A 21,219-nucleotide genomic window follows, 5' to 3' on the forward strand; every position below is an offset into this window, starting at 1 on the left:
GCAGGGTTCACATTCTCCCTGTGTCCATGTGGACTTCTAATGGGAGCTCATCTCCTCCCACATCCCACGGATGGACAGTTCATTAGGTTAATTAACTGCTGTAAATTGTTGCTAGTGCCAGTGGATGGTGGGGGTGGGGGGAGAAATCAGGGAGGGGAAACTGATGGGGAGGTGAGAGAGTTGATAAGTGAGTGCAAGAATGGGATTAACTGGATTGCTCTGTGAACTAGCAGAGACTTGATGGGCCAAATAGCCTCCTTCCATGAGAAGAAAAGCTTGGCCACAGCTCGACTAGTCTGGTCACGTTTCAGGAAAGATGTGGAAGCTGTTCTTGAGGCTGGTAGGACAGGCTTCCATGCTTGTTTTACCTTCTGCCCAAAGGAAGAGGGGAGCAGAGAAGAGTATGTCCAAGGTGGAGGGGGTCTTTGCTTTACCGAGGCAGTGAAAAATGCAGAGTCCATGGAGGGGAGGCTGATTTCCGTGATGTGCTGAGCTGTTACCACACCTATGTAGTTTCTTGTAGTCTCGTGCTGAGCAGTTGCCCTAACAAGCCATTATGCATCTAGACAGGATGCTTTCTATGATGCAGCGATAAAAATTGGAAAGGGTAGACAGGAAAATGCTTAGTCTCCTGAGGAAGCAGAGAGATTGGTGAGCCTTCTTAATAAAAGATACCCAGCTCTGATTATAGCCAGTAACATGACCAACTTTTTGATGAAGTGGTAACGAGCCACACTTGCAGGTGTTGTACATAGGGGCTCTCAGGAGAATTCAATAATTATTCTGGCATTTCCCATTTTGACCACCATTGTGTTGTTCCTCATCCAATACTTTTATGTGGTAACTGCAGGGTCAGCATTATTCCAGCATCAGGTTTCTTGGGACAAAAGAGAAAATTGCTCCAAAATTCAAGACAGGTTAAAAATCTAAGCCCCCAGAAATCAACTCACCAAAGGATGGGAATCCAATGTGTCTGTGCCCACACTCAAGCTCTTCTTACTGTTATCCTGAAACAGAGAATGGCCAGTAAATAAGCCGCCAAGAGAATGAATAATTCCACCTATGCAACACCAGAAGAGAGGCAATGCTACTTTCCAAAGTGGAACCAGTACCTCCCAACTCAGATAGCCACACACCTATGATATGAAATGGCACTTTATGGAACTTCTTACACTTATGGTAATCAAAAGTACTTTGATTTTGTGCTGTCCTGGTTGGGATGGGGATGAGATGAGTGACTCTACTCTTGACCGAGGGGTCTTTCCACCATCTATTAGTCAGGCGTGTGGTGGATTCTCTCCACTTTCCTGATGAGTTCGGCTTTAGCAACTTTCAAGGAGTTCGACAACATCCAGGACAAAGCAGCTGCAAGATGGGCACCCTGCTTGCCACCCGAAACATTCGCTTCCTCCACCACAAACACACCACTGCACCGACGTATACCACCTTTTAAATGTGCTACAGTCAATTGTCCCGTCTACTCTAACAGTGGCTGCCAAACTCTCAATGTCTACCACCAAGTTTGAGGCCAATAGTCACAGAAGACACAGATCAACAGTCTGCAAATCCATAAGAACATCAGAAGTGGCAACAGCAGCAGGTCAACTGAACCCTTTACTCTGCCATCAAGATCATAGCTGACCTTTCCCCAGAAACACAGATTCTACAGACTTACACACACAAAATGCTGGAGGAACTCAACAGGCAAAGCAGAATCAATGGGGGAAAAAAAGTAGAGTCAACATTTTGGGCCAAAACCCCTCATCCACGAGTCCTGATGAAGGAACTTGGTCTGAAATGTTGACTGTATTATTTTCCATAGATGCTGCCTGGTCTGCTGAGTTCCTCCAGTATTTTGTGTATTGCTTGGATTTCCAGCGTCTGCAGGAGAGGGAGAGAGAGGGGGAGAGGGGGAGAGGGGGAGAGGGGGAGAGGGGGAGAGGGGGAGAGGGGGAGAGGGGGAGAGGGGGAGAGGGGGAGAGGGGGAGAGGGGGAGAGGGGGAGAGGGGGAGAGGGGGAGAGGGGGAGAGGGGGAGAGGGGGAGAGGGGGAGAGGGGGAGAGGGGGAGAGGGGGAGAGGGGGAGAGGGGGAGAGGGGGAGAGGGAGAGAGGGAGAGAGGGAGAGAGGGAGAGAGGGAGAGAGGGAGAGAGGGAGAGAGGGAGACACTTGAAGGAACTCAGCAAGTCAGGCAGCATCTAGGGAGGGGAATAAACTCTTCATCAGCCTGAAATGTCATCTGCTTATTTCCTCAATTGATGCTGCCTGACTTGCCAAGTTCCTCCACCATTTTGTGTTTATTGCTTTTATCTCAAAATCTGATTTCTTGCCCATCCTCATTACCAGTCGATTCACTTAAAAGTTCAGAAATCATAACAGTTAAAAAGTGTTCGGACAGGATAGGAAAGGATGTGGGCTTAAAGTGCGCAGATGGGATAAGCATCAGGATTGGCAAGAATGAGGTGTGCTGTACAATTCTTTGGTCTTACTGTTCTGTGTTCTGAATGAATTCAGCAACCAAGCTACCCAGCTCTGTGGCAGCACATTGCACAGCTGGAGAGGGAGCAGAGGAGTCATCAGAATGTTGCCTGGATTGGAAGACTTTGGTTATGGGGAGAGATTGGATAGGCTAGACTTGTTTTCCCTGGAGCAAAGGAGCCTGAGTGGTGATCTGATAAAGTTATATAAAATCACCTGATGTTTACATGGAAAACATGGGCAGAATCTTTTATCCCATTCAAAGGAGATCAAAAACAAAAAGGCATAGGTTTAGAAAGGAAGAGTGTTGAGGGGTCCTGAAGGTTTTTTTTAAACCCAAAGTAGTTGACATCTCAGATGCACACTGAGGTGGTGGTGGAATCAGGTACAATCATTATATTTAAGAGGAATTTAAATCGTCCAGGCAAGGTATTGAAGGCCCAGTATCTAACCTGGGCAAGTGAATATGGATTGACAGAGGTCAGCATGGAAGAGAAGGGCTGAAGGGCCAATTTCTGCACTGTACGACTCTTAGACCATATGACTTTCAAATTCCCATGTTCTCAAGTGAAATAAATTCTCATTTCAGTCCTAAACAGTCTACCCATTAACTGACCCTGTATCCCAGATCTAGGCAGCATGGCCAAGGGAAACATTCTCTTTGTAACCCATCCATGAGCCTGTAAGAATTCTGTTGGCTTCAATCTATCATCCTCACCTTCTGGTAGTGACTTAGAAAGAGAGAATCTGACAGGAAGAATATTAAATACCTACATTTGAAAACTTCTGAGAACATCTACAGGAATGACTAAGCTAAAGCCCTGATACAGGGTTTCACCCTTGAACATCCCAACCACTCCTTCTCCAAGATGCTGCTTGACCTGCTGAGTTCCTCCAGCAGATAGATGCACATTTAGACATTCCCTTTTTGGGGCAGGAACGCTGAACAGTAACTTTTAATGCTCCAAGTATCAGGCCTAATTTCTATGGTGTCTTCAAATGCACAGATGTTGCAACCTCTAAGACTGCAGGAAGACTGAAAACATCCACAGGACTAACAGGGCAGTGCAACCTATCTAGCAATTAGTGACCATCTGTAATGTGGGACATCCCTTATTGTAGGCTGCCAGATCATTTACACCTAGATTGTGAAGAATGGTGAAGCTTGCCAAATAGTTCTGACCTTTGCTCTTACCTTGAGTTGATCAATCCAGAAAGGGATTGGTTAATTCTTAAAGAACTTGTACTGATTCATCAGAACTATCCAAACCTGTTATGCCAGTGAGATGTTGAACATATACCAGAAAGGTGTACTGGCAATTGTGTAAAGACCAGGAGTCCTCTAAGTTGTACATAAATATTCGCACAGCCACAGCAATCTGAGTGCTTGATGACATTGAGTACTAATACCTGCAGGTCCACTGTCTCACTACTGAGGTAACCATTAAAAGATAAGTCAATTCTTTAACATTGTGTTGATCCTAACAGCAAAATGCAAGATAACACATAGGAACTGGAAGCCTTTCTCACAATAAACTTGAAACCACAGAGGAATTTCAAATATTCCAAGTCAACACGTATATTGTATAGGAATAGCACGCTTATGATAATGAAATGCCCAAAAGGCAGTTTATAATAACCAGCTCAAATGCAACGTGGCAGATGAGGAAGTGTCTTAAAGGAGGAAAAAAAAAGGGGGGGGGGGAGTTGAGACATTTAGAGAAGAAACCCCAGAGGTTGAGGCTCAGCTGCTGAAGGCAAAGCCATTAATAAAGTGAGAATAGAATAGAAAGCTTGTATTTATAGTTTGTGCAAGAGAATTTCAGTTATGAGATAAGTATAGTTCATCTATAGTCAATACCTGTAGAACCCTTTGTATCTTGTACAAGACAGACGCAAAAAAAAGCATTTTTTTTTAAAACACAGCAATTCAACATATCCCCAGTTGTAATTTTGTTTTGACTGTAGAGGTTGCCATTTTACACACAGCAAGACCCCACTATTAATATGATAACCACTGGCTGATCTGTGCTACTATAATGGATTGGATCCCAGAAGCACACCCTACTCTTCAAAGCAGTGCTGTGGGATCTATGTGGCATGACTCTTACTAGAGAGTCGGTCACATTTCCCCAGTGCCAGCCCCCAGCTTTGAGTTCATAGATGTGGACTGGAACCAGAAAGTGGCTCCCCTCATTGACCTAACACTTGCACATTAGGCAGAGACGAAGGGCACGAACTGATCAGCTCGAACTACAACTGAGACCCTACCTGTAAGTGTGAGCAGACCTGCTTCAACACATCGTAGACACTGTCCCTCGAGATGAAGGAGACGAAGATGTACTGCAGGAAAGAGTAGAGAAGCTTATTAAACTGAGCACAAATCGTCAGTGCTTGACCCACATCACAGGCACCAGCTTCACCTCCATCGTCTCCATCAATACTTCTTTCTGCATCAGCAAAGCAGCCAACATAATCAAAGACCCCACTCATCCTCTCTGCTCCCTTCTCCCATTGGGCAGAAGACACAAAACAAATTCAAGCAACTCCTCAGATGCCGGAAATCAAGAGTAATACATACAAAATGCTGGAGGAACTCAGCAGGTAAGCCAGCACACTGCATCTTGTGCTCCTGGCACAGACTCTACATCGACGAGACCCAATGAAGATTAGAAGTACCTTCGCTTTGTCCAGCACCTTCACTCCTGCAACAAGCAGGATTTCCCAGTGCAACCATTTTAATTCCAATCCCCATTCCCATTCTGACATGTCAGTCCAGGTCTCCTCTACTGCCACAATGAGGCCACTCTCAAGTTAGAGGGGCAACACCTCATATTCCAACTGGGTAGCATCCAACCTGATGGCATGATTTAACTTACAGTAATTTTTCCCCCTCCACCTTCATTCTCCTTCCATTCCCACTCCAGCTCCCCTCTTAGCTGTCTCTTCTACCTTGCCTATCACCTCACCCCCACCATGTCCCTTCTCTTTCCCTTTCTCCCTTGGCCTATTCTCTTCTATTAGGTTCTTCTTTCCTCAGCGTTTTATCTTTTGCTTAGTAAAAGATCACCACGGTTAAACAATTCTGTCCACAAACCCAAGAGAGCATGCATAGTAGCTGAGAGAAAATTGAAAACTGGCTCCACTGTAAATGTTTAAGGAAAAATTACACTCCTTTAGCATTGATATATGCTCTGCAAGAAGAGTCCATTTTTCCACGATTACTACAGAGAATAGCAGCAATATTGTTCTCAACTACAAACTAACTGTTGAACCCTGCTCCAGCCTATAATGTTCTCAGTCAAGCATCTGGCACAAAATGTCAGGAATTTTTAAATCAAAAAATTACTTCCATTAGGGAGAGAAAGCAGGATCTCCCAGTGGCCACACATTTTAATTCCACGTCCCATTCCCATTCTGATATGTCTATCCATGGCCTCCTCTACTGTCAAGATGAAGCCATACTCAGGTTGGAGGAACAACACCTTATATATCGGCTGGGTAGCCTCCAACCTGATGGCATGAACATTGATTTCTCTAACTTCCGTTACTGCCCCTCCTCACCATCTTATGCCATCCCTGATATATTTAGTTTCTCCCCCCTCCTTTTTTTTCCTCTCCCTCTTTCTGCCCATCACTCTGCCTGTTCGCCATCTCCCTCTGGTGCTCCCCTCTCCTCTCTTTCTCCCTAGGCCTCCCGTCCCATGATTCTTTCCCTTCTCCAACTCTGTATCCCTTTTGCAAATCACCTTTCCAGCTCTTAGCTTCACCCCACCCCCTCCTGTCTTCTATCATTTTGCATTTTCCCCTCCCCCTCCTACTTTCAAATCTCTTACTATCTTTCCTTTCAGTTAGTCCTGACGAAGGGTCTCGGCCCGAAACGTCGACAGTGCTTCTCCCTATAGATGCTGCCTGGCCTGCTGTGTTCCACCAGCACTTTGTGTGTGTTGTTTGAATTTTAAGCATCTTGAATTTCACGCAGATTTCCTTGTGTTGTCCATTAGGGAGAGTATAGCTACAGATACCAGTAACTTCTAAAGATAATCTCTTAAAAAGAGCACAATCTAGATTGTCCTAAATTGCATTAGGAACTGGATTGGCCTCTCTGGTAGTGCCCTTAATTGGTTTCATTCATATTATCTTAGAAGGAAAACCCTTCGTCTGTCTTTAGACCAATTTTCTAACAGATACAAAGCACCTTTTGGCATTGCTCAGGGAAGCTGTCTTGGTTTCCTACTCTTCTCCTTATACATTCTCCCCATCAGAGACATCATTAGAGAGCATAAACTTGATTTCCACAGATGATATACAATTATACATGTTGGTTAATCCTAATGATGATCACACCCCATCTTCTCTGACTTATGGTCTCACTGCAATAAACAAATCAACGAACAATAATTTCCTAAAGTAAATGAAGATAAAACTGGAATACTTTTGGTTAGTTCCAAAACCAAATGTAAACTTATTAATAAACTTGGGAACTTGGCTCCCCTTGTAAAATCAGAAGCAACCAGCCTGGGGGTTATCCTTGATTCAGATTTGAATGGACATTTCATGCACTTTTTCAGTAGCTTTTACACTTTATTCTGCATTGTTATTATTTTACCTTTTTCTAGCTTTATGCCCTGCGTAATGATGTCATTGATATAAACAGTTTGCGAGACGAGCTTTTCACTGTATCTTAGTACATGTAACAATAATAAACCAATCCTACACTCTAATGCCCTGCACTTCATTTAAATATCTCACACTTTACACTCCTTGTACAGTCAAGCTACAGCACAGGAAGAGGCCATTTCACACTCCCTTACCCTTTTATCTCCCTCTAGCTCATCTTCCCAAACCCTCTCAGCTTTCATTCTCATTCCTGTCTCTTCTTTCTCAGTATCTCTCACCTAACCGTACTCTCTACCTCATCCCCTTTCTCGCTCCTCTTCCTCCTCTCCCTTCTTCCATTTACTCCTCCTCTTCTCTTGTTAAGTTCTATTTTGAAACTCCAGCAAAAGGGATCTCCATCCTTGCTGATGTGTGTAACTTAATTCCTTTTCTACTTTTATTCTGAAATTTTAATTTTCATGCCTCTTGTCCACGTCACACTGGGTGACTTCCTGATGCACATGCTATTTGTTACGTGCAGTGAATGTAGGCCATGGTATCCATACAAATGAAGATGATGTCTCAGAGAAGCTCCAGCCATCAGGAGGCCAATTGCAAGTGCAAGGGGATGGTCAAGGACAGAATAGAAGAGAACCTTTGCAATACAAAGTTAGGCAGAGGTATGGGCAGTGAGGAAGATGCGGAGAGTTTCAGGTAGATAGAAACAAATTAAGCGAGTGGGTAAAGGGAGCGAGGTGAATTTGTGATAATGTGAGAAAACGTAAGAAAAATTATGGTTTTTTAAAATGAGAGACAAAAAAGTGTCAATGCTCAAATGGATGTTGTATACAAATTGTTGAAAAATCCAGCAAATTATTAGATACAGACCCTCATTAGGAAAGGACTTGAGTACAAGAGTAAATAAGTTAGAGGCACAAGAGATAAGAGCTTCCTGCTTCTGGCACTATTTCAATTCTTCCCTCCTGCCTCTGCCCATCAACTCTCTTCAGCTGGATCCACCCATCGCTTGGCAGCTTTTCTTCCACCCTTCCCTCCACCTGCTCAAGCCATTTCTCTCCAGTCTAGATAAAGGGTCTTGACCCAAACTATTAATTGTCCATTTCTCTTCATTGATGCTGCCTGACTCACTGAGTTCGTCCAGCATCTTGTGTTGCTACACGAGTACAAGTACTTGTATTATAAATGATCACAGTGAGACATCTTGGGGCTGCCAATCCTACCCAAGGGAAGAGCAACTTGCAGTATAGGTAAAGCACTGAAGGCCGACTCCTGGAATGGTGGATTTCACCCACAAGGACAGATTATACAGAACAACCCTGAACTGATTTGGGTTCAGAAGAAAGAAGCCCGATCTCATTGAAGCATACAAAATTCCTGAAGAAATTATGCTTGCCTTGGATGAAGTGTCTAGAACCAGGAGTCATAGTCTCAAAATAAATAGGATTGCAGGAAGTACTGAACCTTTGGAATTCTCTACCCACAACGGTAGGAGGCTCAGTCACTTAGGAGACAGAAATTGATTGTTACTTTAATAATTAAGCGAATGAGGTTAATGCAGAAAAGTAGCATGAGGTAAGACATCAGTCATGTTCTTATTGAATAGACATATGGGAGGTGTTAAATGTTCTCTTCTTATTTTTTACAAGGAACATTCCTGTTTCCTTGTCTATCATGAAGTGTCACTTTTCCTTTCAGCTTTCTTTCTACACTTCCAACCACTATACCCTGCAAATAACGACTATTGGTAGACAATGCTCCAAGGGTGTGCTGGATTCACTGGACCAGTGGGTATATGCGAGTGTTGAGGGAGTGATCTGTAGATCAATTAGTATCCTGGGATTCATAAACAGACAGGGTAGAAAAGCAGGGCATTTATGATGAAATAAAAACAAATTCTCAGTAGGTCAGGCAGCATCTATGGAAGGAGAAACAAGGTGAGTGTTTCATCAGAACTGATGGAGATAATCAAAACCAAATAACTGTTTCTCTTTCTGAGAAAAGCCAGACAGTCATACAGCATGGAGTCAGGCCATTTTAGTCCAACTGGTCCATGTCAACTCAAAATTCTATTTAAGCTAGTCTCATTTGCCTATGTTTGGCCCAAATACATAAACTTTTCCTCGCCATGCACCTGCCAAAAAGCCTTTTACATATTATTAAAGTAACACCTGCTGAAAGTTTCCTACATTTTCTGTTTTTATTTCAGATTTCCAGCATCTGCAGATTTTTTGATCTAGGTGTATAATGAATAATATACCAATCATATCATAATTTAAGCACTAATCCCAATTCAGGCCATTATATGAAAAATGTGAAGAACCGCCAAGGGAAAATGGGCCTGTGGGAATGATATTTTTGTAGCGGTGTGCTACACGCAGCGCTAAAATAACGACACGGTGTCAGTAAACTGCAGTTAAAGAAAGATTTTATTCGAACTTCACAGCCTTGCTTTAAAGCCTCCCTGATCCCGCCCTCCCCGGGCACAGATGCTGTAGGGGCACGTACTCACAATCACCCGCAGGCTTTTCCCTTTGTTGGTGAAGCAGACCTGGCCTTTGTGCCGGCGCGCTGGCTATTTATGAGCTGGTTCGAGTGCGCTAGGAAGTGGGTCGCCACATAACAGCCCCCCGCCCCCAGAACCGGCGATACACCCCCCAATGTCCACAGTCTGGGCCGGACACTGTTTGGGAGGTCGGCCTCTGCGCCGCGGTGCCGGAAACTCAACCGGTTGCGCCAAGTCCACATGGGCCGGTTTGAGTCGGTCCACTGTGAAAACATCCTCTCTCCCCCCAACATCCAGCACAAACGTGGACCCGTTGTTCCTGAGCGCCGTAAACGGCCCCTCGTAGGGCCGTTGCAGCGGTGGCCGATGCCTGCCCCTTCATACAAACACAAACTTACAGTTCTGCAGGTCTTTGGGTACGCAGGTCTGGTTCTGCCCGTGCTGCGAAGTGGGTATGGGGGCCAGGTCACCGAGCCTCTCGCTTAGTCTGCCCAGGACTGCTGCGGGTTCTTCCTCTTGCCCTCTTGGGGCTGGTATGAACTCCCCGGGGACGACCAGGGGTGCGCCGTACACAAACTCGGCCAACGAGGTGTGCAGATTGTCTTTGGGCGCCGTGCAGATGCCGAGTAGGACCCAGGGAAGCTCGTCGCCTAGTTAGCTCCTCGCAGGCGGGCCATGAGAGCCGACTTCAGGTGACAGTGGAAACGCTCCACCAGGCTGTTCGACTTTGGGTGGTAGGCAGTGGTGTGGTGCAGCTGTGTCCCCAAAAGGCTGGCCATAGCTGACCACAGGCTGGAGGTGAACTGAGCGCCTCTGTCAGAGGTAATGTGGGCCGGTACACCAAAGCGGGACACCCAGGTGGCGATCAGTGCCCAGGCGCAAGATTCGGAGGTGATGTCGGTGAGCGGGATCGCCTCTGGCCATCTTGTGAACCGGTCCACGATAGTCAGGAGGTGCCGCACTCTGCGCAACACTAACAGAGGGCCCACGATATTCACATGAATGTGGTTGAAACGCCGGTGGGTGGGGTGGAACTGCTGCGGCAGAGCTTTGGTGTGCCGCTGCACCTTGGCCGTCTGGCAGTGCATGCACGTCTTGGCCCATTCACTGACCTGCTTGCAGAGTCCGTGCCAAACGAACGCCAAGTTATGAATGGAGTCGAAAACGCGTCGCCACCAAGGTGCCAGGATGACGGGACGGGGCTAGCCGGTGGCGACATCACAGAGTAGGGTCCTCTCACCTGGACCTACAGGGAGGTCCTGGAGCTGCAAACCAGAGACTGCGGTTCTGTAACTCAGGATCTCCTCGTCTGCCTGCTGCGCCTCTGCCAGCGCCTCAAAGTCTACCCCTTGGGAAAGGGCATGAACGGTAGGGCGAGAGAGCGCATCCGCCACGACATTGTCCTTACCCGAGACGTGCCGGACATCCGTCGTGTATTCAGAGATGTAGGACAGGTGGCGTTGCTGGCGGGACGACCAGGGGTCGGACACCTTCGTGAACGTAAAGGTAAGCGGCTTGTGGTCCGTGAACACAGTGAAGGGCCGACCTTCTAAGAAGTACCTGAAATGCCAGATTGCCAGGTATAGCACCAACAGTTCCCAGTTGAAAGCACTGTATTTGAGCTCGGGTGGCCGCAGGTGTTTGCTGAAAAACGCCAGGGGGTTGCCAGTGACCCGCGATGAGTTGCTCCAGTACCCCACCGACTGCCGTGTTAGAGGCGTCCACTGTGAGGGCGGTAGGGACGTCCATTCTGGGGTGCACTAGCATCACGGCGTTTGCCAAGGCTTCTTTCGTTTTAACGAAAGCGGCGGCGGACTCCTCGTCCCAGGCAATGTCCTTGCCCGGACCAGACATCAGGGCGAACAGGCGGCGCAGGATTCGGGCAGCTGAAGGGAGGAAGAGGTGGTGGAAATTGACCATACCTACAAATTCCTGAAGGCCTTTGCTCGTGGTGGGTCGGGGGAAATGGCGGACCACGTCTACCTTAGCGGGCAGAGGGGTCGCCCCGTCTTTAGTAATCCTGTGGCCCAGGAAGTCAATGGTATCGAGTCCGAACTGGCATTTGGCCGGGTTGATTACTCACTCAGCCGGGCGTAGAGTTGACGGAGGTGGGACAGATGCTCCTGACAACTGCTGCTGGCTATGAGGATGTCGTCCAAATAGATGAACGCGAAGTCCAGGTCCCGTCCCACCGCGTCCATTAACCGCTGGAACGTCTGTGTGGCATTCTTCAGGCCGAACGGCATGCAGAGTAACTCGAAAAGGCCGAACGGGGTGATGAGAGCCGTTTTGGGGATGTCGTCCGGATGCATCGGGATTTGATGACATCCCTGGACGAGGTCTACCTTGGAGAAGATCCATGTGCCGTGCAGGTTTGCTGCAAAGTCCTGAATGTGCGGGACAGAGTAGCGGTCCGGTGTGGTAGCCTCGTTCAGCCTGCGGTAGTCGCCGCACGGTCTCCAGCCCCCTGTCGCTTTGGGCACCATGTGCAAGGGGGAGGCCCATGGGCTGTCGGACCGCTGGATGATCCCCAATTCCTCCATCCTCTTGAACTCCTCCTTCGCCAGTCGGAGCTTGTCTGGGGGAAGCCGCCGAGCACGGGCGTGGAGGGGTGGTCCCTGGGTCCGGATGTGGTGCTGTACGCCGTGTCGGGGCATGGCTGCTGTGAACTGCGGTGCCAGAACCGATGGGAAATCCGCCAGGACTCTGGTGAAGTCGTTGTCGGACAGCGTGATGGAGTTGAGGTGTGGGGCTGGCAACTGGGCTTCTCCCAGGGAGAATGTCTGAAAGGTCTCGGCGTGGACCAGTCTCCGCCTCGGCAGGTCGACCAGCAGGCTGTGAGCCCACAAAAAATCCGCACCCAGAAGCGGTTGGGCTACGGCGGCCAGTGTGAAGTCCCACGTGAACCTGCTGGAGCCGAACTGTAGCTGCACCGTATGGGTGCCGTAGGTCCTTACTGTGCTGCCGTTCACGGCCCTCAGGGGGGGACCCGGTGCCCTGTTGCGGGTGTTGTAACTCGTCGGAGGTAAGATGCTGATCTCGGCACCAGTGTCGACCAAAAAACGGCGTCCCGACCTCTTGTCCCACACATACAGGAGGCTATCCCGATGGCCAGCCGCCATAGCCATCGGCGGCAGCTCGCCCTGGCGTTTCCCGGGAACTTGCAGGGCGGGCTACAGCAGCGGGCTTCTGCACCCCACCGCTGGTGGTAGAAGCACCATTGTTCGTTGGTCTCCCCACCCCTGCCTCTGGGGTTAGCGGGCTCTGTGGCCGGGCCTGGTCTGGACTGCTGCTGGGAGTGTGGCCTGGTGATCTGTGCGACGAACGCCCGACTCTCCTTCTTGGCGTTCCACAGCAAGTCCGCCTGGGCTGCCACCTTCTGGGGGTTGCTGAAATCCGCGTCGGACAGCAGCAGGCATATGTCCTCGGACAGCTGCTCCAGGAATGCCTGCTCAAACAGGAGGCAGGGTGTGTGTCCGCCGGCCAGAGACAACATCTCATTCATTAAAGCCGATGGAGGTCTGTCTCCCAAGGCATTCAGGTGCAGTAAACGGGCAGCCCGCTCGCGCCGTGAGAGTCTGAAAGTCCTTATGAGCAGGGCTTTGAATTCCGTGTACTTGCTGTCCGCTGGGGGAGACTGTACGAACTCCTTAACCTGGGCAGCTGTGTCCTGGTCGAGGGAGCTCACCACGTAGTAGTAACGTGTGTCCTCTGAGGTTATCTGCTGAACGTGGAATTGGGCTTCTGCTTGCTGGAACCATAGGTGAGGTCGCAGCGTCCAGAAGCTTGGCAGTTTCAACGAAACCGCATGAACAGATGCGGCGTCATTCATCTCCGGTCCAAAAATCGTTTGGACCGTCGGGGTCACCAATTGTAGCGGTGTGCTACATGCAGCGCTAAAATAACGACACAGAGTCGGTAAACTGCAGTTAAATTAAGATTTTATTTGAACTTCACAGCCTTGCTTTAAAGCCTCCCTGATCCTGCCCTCCCCGGGCGCGGATGCTGTAGGGGCACGTACTCACAATCCCCCGCAGGCTTTTCCCTTTGTTGGTGAAGTAGACCTGGCGCCCTTTTGGGACTGGCCTTTGTGCTGGCGCACTGGCTATTTGTGAGCTGGTTCGAGTGCGCTAGGAAGTGGGTCGCCACATTTTCACACACATCTGATCTCACCCCATCTACCCACCACCCCACTCAGGATAGGGTTCCCCTTGTCCTCACCTACCACCCTCCAGGTCCAACATATAATTCTCCGTAACCTGCCACCTCCAACAGGATCCCACGACAAAGCACATCTTTCCCTTCCCCCCATCTTCCTGCTTTCCGCAGGGATCGCTCCCTACGTGACTCCCTTGTCCATCTGTCCCCCTCATCCCTTCCCACCGATCTCCCTCCTGGCACTTATCCTTGTAGGCGGAACAAGTGCTCCACCTGCCCTTACACTTTCTCCCTCACCACCACTTCTCTCTCTGCCCCTCTCACAATCACTCTTTTGCCTGTTCTCCATCTCCCTCTGGTGCTCCCCTCCCCCTTTCTTTCTCCCTAGGCCTCCTGTCCTATGAACCTTTCATGGGCAGATGCATGGCAGATGTAGTTTAATGTGGATAAATGTGAGGTTATCCACTTTGGTGGCAAGAACAGGAAGGCAGATTACCATCCAAATAGTGTCAAGTTAGAAAAAGGGGGGGAAGTACAACGAGATCTAGGTGTTCATCAGTCACTGAAAGTAAGCGTGCAGGTACAGCAGGCAGTGAAGAAAGCTAATGGCATGTTGGCCTTCATAACAAGGGGAGTTGAGTATAGGAGCAAAGAGGTCCTTCTGCAGTTGTACAGGGCCCTGGTGAGACCATACCTGGAGTATTGTGTTCAGTTTTGGTCTCCAAATTTGAGGAGAGACATTCTTGCTATTGAGGGAATGCAGCGCAAGTTCACAAGGTTGATTCCCGGGATGGCAGGACTGTCATATGTTGAAAGATTGGAGCAACTGGGCTTGTATACACTGGAATTTAGAAGGATGAGAGGGGATCTGATTGAAATATAAGATTACTAACGGATTGGACATGCTAGAGGCAGGAAACATGTTCCCGATATTGGGGGAGTCCAGAACCAGAAGCCACAGTTTAAGAATAAGGGATAGGCCATTTAGAACAGAGTTCAGGAAAGACTTTTTCACCCAGAGAGTTGGGTATCTATGGAATGCTCTACCTCAGAAGGCAGTGGATATGATGCTCTGGATGCTTTCAAGAAAGGGTTAGATAAAGCTCTTAAAAATAGTGGAGTCAAGGGATACGAGGAGAAGGCAGGAATGGGGTACTGATTGTGGATGATCAGCCATGATCACACTGAATGGTGGTGCTGGCTCGAAGGGCCGAACGGCCTACTCCCACACCTACTGTCTATTGCCTTTCCCTTCTCCAGCTCTATATCCCTTTTGCCAATCACCTTTCCAGTTCTTAGCTTCACCCCACCCCCTTCGGTCTTCTCCTATCATTTCGCATTTCCCCTCCCCTCCTACTTTAAAACCTCTTATTCTCTTTCCTTTCAGTTAGTCCTGACGAAGTGTCTCGGCCTGAAACGTTGACTGTGCTTCTTCCTATAGATGCTGCCTGGCCTGCTGTGTTCCACCAGCATTTTGCCTGTGGGAATGATGCTGCTAGATTAGGCCAAATTTCTTCCCACAGCACCTTTGCCAGTGGGAACCAGGGATTAGGCACGTAGGGGCAAGAGTTCTGAGGAAATTTTGCAGCCCACTTTCCTTATGACCTCCGGCACTAAAATTTTGGCTCTCTGTCGGGCACTCCCTCCCCATCTAACACAGTCACAGCCTAGAGTCAATGTTTGGCCCCACCTTTTCATTTGAGCTTGTCCTGATCACAAGTCCATTGGGCAAAAGCCCTCCTGTCCGATGTTTCTTGACCAGTACGACCGAGGTAACCGAAGCCATGACCTGAAAGGGAAACAGCAACAGCTCATTCTATTCTTCATCTGGCCTACGTTTCAGGCATGATGTGGTCAACAGTCAAGGAGGTAGAACAGACAGGTTGGGGTTTACCCGTGTCATGTAACAAGCCTCATACCAGATCTGCTGAAGACAATTCAAGTGCCAGAGAATCACAAAATCATAAGATATAGGAACAAATTAGGCCATTCAACCTATTGAACCAGCTCTACCATTTGATCACGGCTGGTGAACTTTCCCTCTTAACCTCATTTTCTTGCTTTCTGGCTGTAACTTTTCACATGAATCCTAAGCAAGACCCTATCAACCACCTCTTCAAAGTTACCAAGTGACTTAGCCTCCATAGCCATCTGTAGCAATGAATTTTATGGATTCAACATCCTCAAGCTAAAGAATTTCCTCATCTCTGTTCTCAAGGGATGTCCTTTTACTCAGGAACAGTTCCCTCTGGTCATAGACTCTTCCAATACAGTCGGCCCACCTTATCTGTGGGGGATTGGTTCCAGGACCCCCCATGGATACCAAAAATCTCAGTTGCTCAAGTCCCTTATTTAACCTGTCTCAGTGCGGTGGTCTTTAGGACCCAACGCAGCTCTGAATCCGCAGTGTTTCTGTTCAAGAAAATAATCATGATCACGATTGAAAATAAAGTGGAAGTAATAAAGTGATCAGAAAGAGGTGAAACACCATCGGTCATTGGAAAAGTGTTAGGCTACAGTCGGTCAACGATCAGAACAATTTTAATGGAGCATGTGAAAGGCCCTACCCCGATGAAAGCTACAATTACTAAGCAACGCAGTGGTTTAATTATTGAAATACATACATTTCTTAAGTGTTTTATATGCATAGGAACATGAAATATATACTATATACTAAGACAAACATCTGACTAACTGACGCTAAATAATACCGGATGTACCTGTTCCGACTTCAAATCCTACTTAAAGACGGACTCAGGAATGGTATTCGTTCATAAACCGGGGACTGCTTGTACTTTAAAATCATCTGTAGATTACTTACAATACCTAATACAATGTAAATGCTATGTAAGTAGTTGTGATACTGTATTGTTTGGGGAAAAACAAGAAGAAAAAAATAGTCTGTACAAGCTCAAACAACGAGTGCTGGAGAGAGAACTTCCGGGTTTTCCCCGATCCGCGGTTGGTTGAATCCGCGCATGCGGAACCCGCGGATAAGGAGGGCCAACTGTAATGTAAACACCCTTTCTACACCCTCTATCTAGGCCTTTCAATAGTCAATTATCAGTTCCATACAGCAGAAACAAGCCATCATTCAGCCCACTATGTACGTGCCAACTTCTTGCCCACCTATACTAATCATAATTGCCCATATTAGGATTGTATGCTTCTACAGAGACACAATTCTGCAGATCAGATGCAATCACCATGTTTAAGAGGCAATGATCTGATGGAGGAACTCAGCAGGTCGAGCAGCATCTGTGAGAAGAGAGGAACTGTTGACATTCCAGGACATGTCGACAATTACTTTCTGTCCCATAGATGCTACCTGACCAGCTAAATTCTTCCAGCAGATTGCATTAACTTGTATCCTCCATACTTTGCCTTTTAAGTACCTACCTAAATGCCTCTTAAACATGGTGATTGCAACTGATCCCACAACTTTCTCTGGCAGCACGTTTCCAGACATCAGCCACAGGTGGTGAGGTGTAACACTAAGATTTTATACTATCTGCCCGTGTTCCCAAACACATTGGATTCACTCAAGTTGACTCTACGTGATGATCAACAAATCACAAAAATCCTGAAAACATACTGTGTCATTGAAAACTGGGTTAATGTGCAGCAGAGCAACTTCACAATCAGGTGGACTATACAATATCCAGGGATTCATCTTTGAATCTGAATGAATATGCCATGGTGGTCACTGACTTCACCGAGATCTGTGCGTGCCTTTGAGAACCTACCAGACACTTCTAGACCAAAAGCAATGGATGAACCAGAGATTGGTAGTCTGCTGAGGACTAGATCTGTATCGTTCAAAACAGGTTATCCAGAGCTATACAAGAAGTTCAGGTATGATCTACAAAGCTATTTTAAGAGCCAAAAAAAACACAATTCCAATTCAAGTTAGGGACAGAATCGGATGCACACCAGTTCTGGCTGGGTTTGCAGGCCATTACTTCCTACATTATGAATGGCTGTGATGCTTCACTCCCAAATGAGCACAATGCTCCAACTTTTGCTTTGAAAGAAAAAACAAAACTACACCAGTCTGAATCCATTCAGCACCCAGAGACCCCATGATCTTTTGTCTCAGAGGCTGACACCAGAACATCTTTCAAGAGAGTGAACCCTTGCAAGGGTGTCAGACCCTGATGGTGTACCTGGTAGGGCACTGAAAACCTGTGTCAACCAACCGGTGGGAACGGTCAGGGACATCTTCAAGCTCTCACTGCTGATGTCAAAGGTTCTCACCCGCTTCAAAAAGGTGACAATCATACCACTGCCCAAGAACAGCAAGGTGACCTTTCACTCAATTGCGTTGACATCTACTGTGATGAAGTGCTTAGAGAGGGTGGTCATGACCAGAATCAACTCCTGCCTAAGCAAGGACCTGGATCCACTGCAACTGGCCTATTGTCATAACAGTTCTATAGAGGATGCAATCCCACTGGTCCTCCACTCGCCTTGGATCACCTGGACAATAGTAATACTTTCATCAGGGTCTGCTGTTTAGCATTCATCATCATGCCCTCAGTTCTAATCAACAAGCTCCAAAACCTGAGCTTCTGTACTTCCCTCTACAACTAGAACCTTGACTTCCTCACCAGGAGACCAGTCAGTGTGGATCAGAAATAACATATCCTCTTCACTGACAATCCACACTGGCATATTTCAAAGATGCATGCTTAGCTCACTGCCCTACTCTGCCTATACCCATGACTGAGTGGCTAGACACAGCTCAAACACCATCTATGAAGTTGCTGATGATATAACTATTGCTTGCAGATTTTCAGATGATGAGGAGTACAAAAGTGAGATAGGTCTGCTCGTTTAATGGTGTTACAACAGTCTTGCACTCTATGTCAGTAAGATAAGTAAATGACTGTGGACCTCAGGAAGGGGAAGTCAAGAGAACACACATCAGTCCTCATCGAGGGAGCAGCAGTGAAAAGGGTGAGCAGTTTCAAGTTCCTGGGAATCAACATCTCTGAAAATCTATCCTGGGCCCGATATATTGATGCAGCTACAAAGATTGCACAATATTTCATTAGGAGTTTGAGGAGACTTAGGATGTTACCAAAGACTCCTACAAATTTCTACAGATGTACCATGGAGAGCATTCTAACTGGTTACATTGCCATGTGCTCTGGAGGGGCCACTGCAAAGGACTGGAAAAAGCTGCAGCAAGTTACAAACTCAGCCAACTCCGTCCTGGGCATTAACCTCCCCAGCATCAAGGACACCTTCAAAAGATGCCTCAAAAAGGGAAGCATCCAGCATTAAGGATGCTCGTTGACTAGGACATGCCCTCTTCTCATTACTACCATTCTGCAGGAGGTACAGGACCCTAAAGATGCACACTCAATATTTTAGAAACAGCTTCTTCCCCTCCGCCATCAGATTTATGAATGTGCAATGAACCGATGTGCACTACCTCAGTAATTCTTTTTTTGTCTTTTTGCACTGTTTATTTAATTATTTATTTATTGTTATAATTTACGGTTTTATTATGTATTGTAATGTACTGTTGTTGCTCTTTACTTGACTCTCACAAACAGCATTAGAGTAGGCTATGCAGCCCTATTTAATGTCAGAAAATACAGTGTGATTTCTCATCCATGCACTTTAGCAAAGTACAAATAAAAATCACCATTCATTTTAGTAATCATTGAATTACTTAGAATGATCATTAGGAATACTTAGGGTGATTTATTGTGGTCATAAGTCAAGCTCTACTCATCATAAAATAAGCTGAACATCATAAAGATGGGTCACATACCTTAATATCTTTTCCAAAGAAGTTAGCGTAGAAGCACACCCAGTTGCTTGAGATATAGAGACGGCCCTGGATTAAGATGTCTTTCTGGAGAGCACAGGAGTAGACTGGATAGACAGAAGGGAAAGGGGAGACCGTCAAACACAAATCCTTTGAAACATTACTAGTTCTGCTCAACTCTGTGCCTCTAAACCAGGGAGGATGATCCATGCTGGATAATGGAACCCTTTCCCCTGACCCTGGATAAAGTCTTTTAGAAAAGAATTCTAAAGTTGTTCGCTCACTCATCCTTTCCCTGCAACCTTGCCTTTCATCCACTGATCTCTTAATCTCTGTACCGTGAAAGAGGTCCTCCCCACAACCAAGGGTTCAGTCCCAGTCACCGGTCATCACATTCCCTTTGACACGGTCAGTTTTGTCTGATAATGCTCCTATAAAACTCCTTGGATGATTTATTTTTAAATTAAAGGAATTCAAGTCGTCTTTGATCATGCTATACAACCAAGCAATGAATTCTTAACTCATTTTCTAAATATATAAATCACCAGGGATATTTTCTACAAGTCTGCTCAACCTTTCAAAAAGATCACAACTACTCTGATTGCAACCTCATTCCTGGTAATTTACTTTTCAAATATTTACCTGCAGCTACCTAATAAAGGTTCAGAGATGTTCTACATTCAGTAGTCACTTTATTTGGTACACCTGTTCATTAGTGCAATTATCTAATCAGCCAATCATGTGGCAGCAACTCAATGCCTAAAAAGCATGCAGACATGATTAAGAGATTCTGTTGATGTTCAGGCCAAACATCAGAATGAGGAAGAAATGGGATCTAAATAACTCTGACTGTGAAATGATTGTTGGTGCCAGACAGTACATCACAGTTTGAGTATCATGGAAATTGATTTTTTTGAGATTTGCATGCACAACAATTGCTAGTTTACACAGACTGGTGCAATAAACAAAAATTATCCAGTGTTTGGCAGTTCTATGGGTGAAAACATTTTGTTAATGAGAGAGGTGTGAGAAGAATGCCCAGACTGGTTCAAGCTGATAAGACAACAACAATAATTCAAATAACCACGCATTGCAACAGTGGTGTGGAGAATGTCTCCGAATGCACAACACGTCAAACCTTACAATGGATAAACAGCAGAAAACCACAAACATACTCAGTGGCCACTTTATTAGGTACAGGAGGTACCTAATATGCTCCAGGGATCCAGGGTCTTTCTTGCTGGGAGTGCCTGAAATTTTCCAACACACTCTTCATACACCAAAAAAAATCTCAGTGCTGTTAAATTTAGCTTCACTTGGAGGTTCTAGATGACCTGGGTACTGTCAGTAAAAAGATGGTAAAGGGTCATCTATATCAAAAATATTTCCGTATGTTATGGCTCTCTCATCTCTAATACATGGGGAGGGTCTTGTCAAAAGCCCTGAGAGAGATGGGGGTGAGATTACAAAGTTCACTAAAATAAAGGAACAGGTGGGCGCCAGGGTAGCGTAGCAATTAGCATGATGCTATTACAGCTCGGGGCATCGAGAGTTTGGAGTTAATTCTGGCGTCATCTGTATGCCATCCCTGTTGAATGCACGTTTCTTTCCCCCCAGATGCTCTGGTTTCCTCCCACACTCCAGACATAACAGGTAGGTTACTTGAATTTTGTAAATTGTC

General features: G+C 46.7%; 1 protein-coding gene across 4 annotated transcripts in view; it reads right to left on the reverse strand.

Moving 5' to 3' along the window:
- Positions 1-21,219, reverse strand: part of gramd2aa (GRAM domain containing 2Aa) — a 58,704-nt gene that overhangs the window by 10,127 nt on the left and 27,358 nt on the right. For all 4 annotated transcript variants that reach the window (XM_059946058.1, XM_059946056.1, XM_059946059.1 and 1 more), the window contains 4 exons: positions 19,542-19,645; positions 15,447-15,545; positions 4,747-4,818; positions 951-1,007 (listed from right to left, as the gene is read on the reverse strand). In XM_059946058.1, coding sequence (XP_059802041.1) covers positions 951-1,007; positions 4,747-4,818; positions 15,447-15,545; positions 19,542-19,645 — 332 coding nt within the window. The remainder of the gene's footprint in view (positions 1-950; positions 1,008-4,746; positions 4,819-15,446; positions 15,546-19,541; positions 19,646-21,219) is intronic.

This window comes from Hypanus sabinus, chromosome 21 (assembly GCF_030144855.1).
Source record: "Hypanus sabinus isolate sHypSab1 chromosome 21, sHypSab1.hap1, whole genome shotgun sequence".
Lineage (NCBI taxonomy): Eukaryota > Metazoa > Chordata > Chondrichthyes > Myliobatiformes > Dasyatidae > Hypanus > Hypanus sabinus.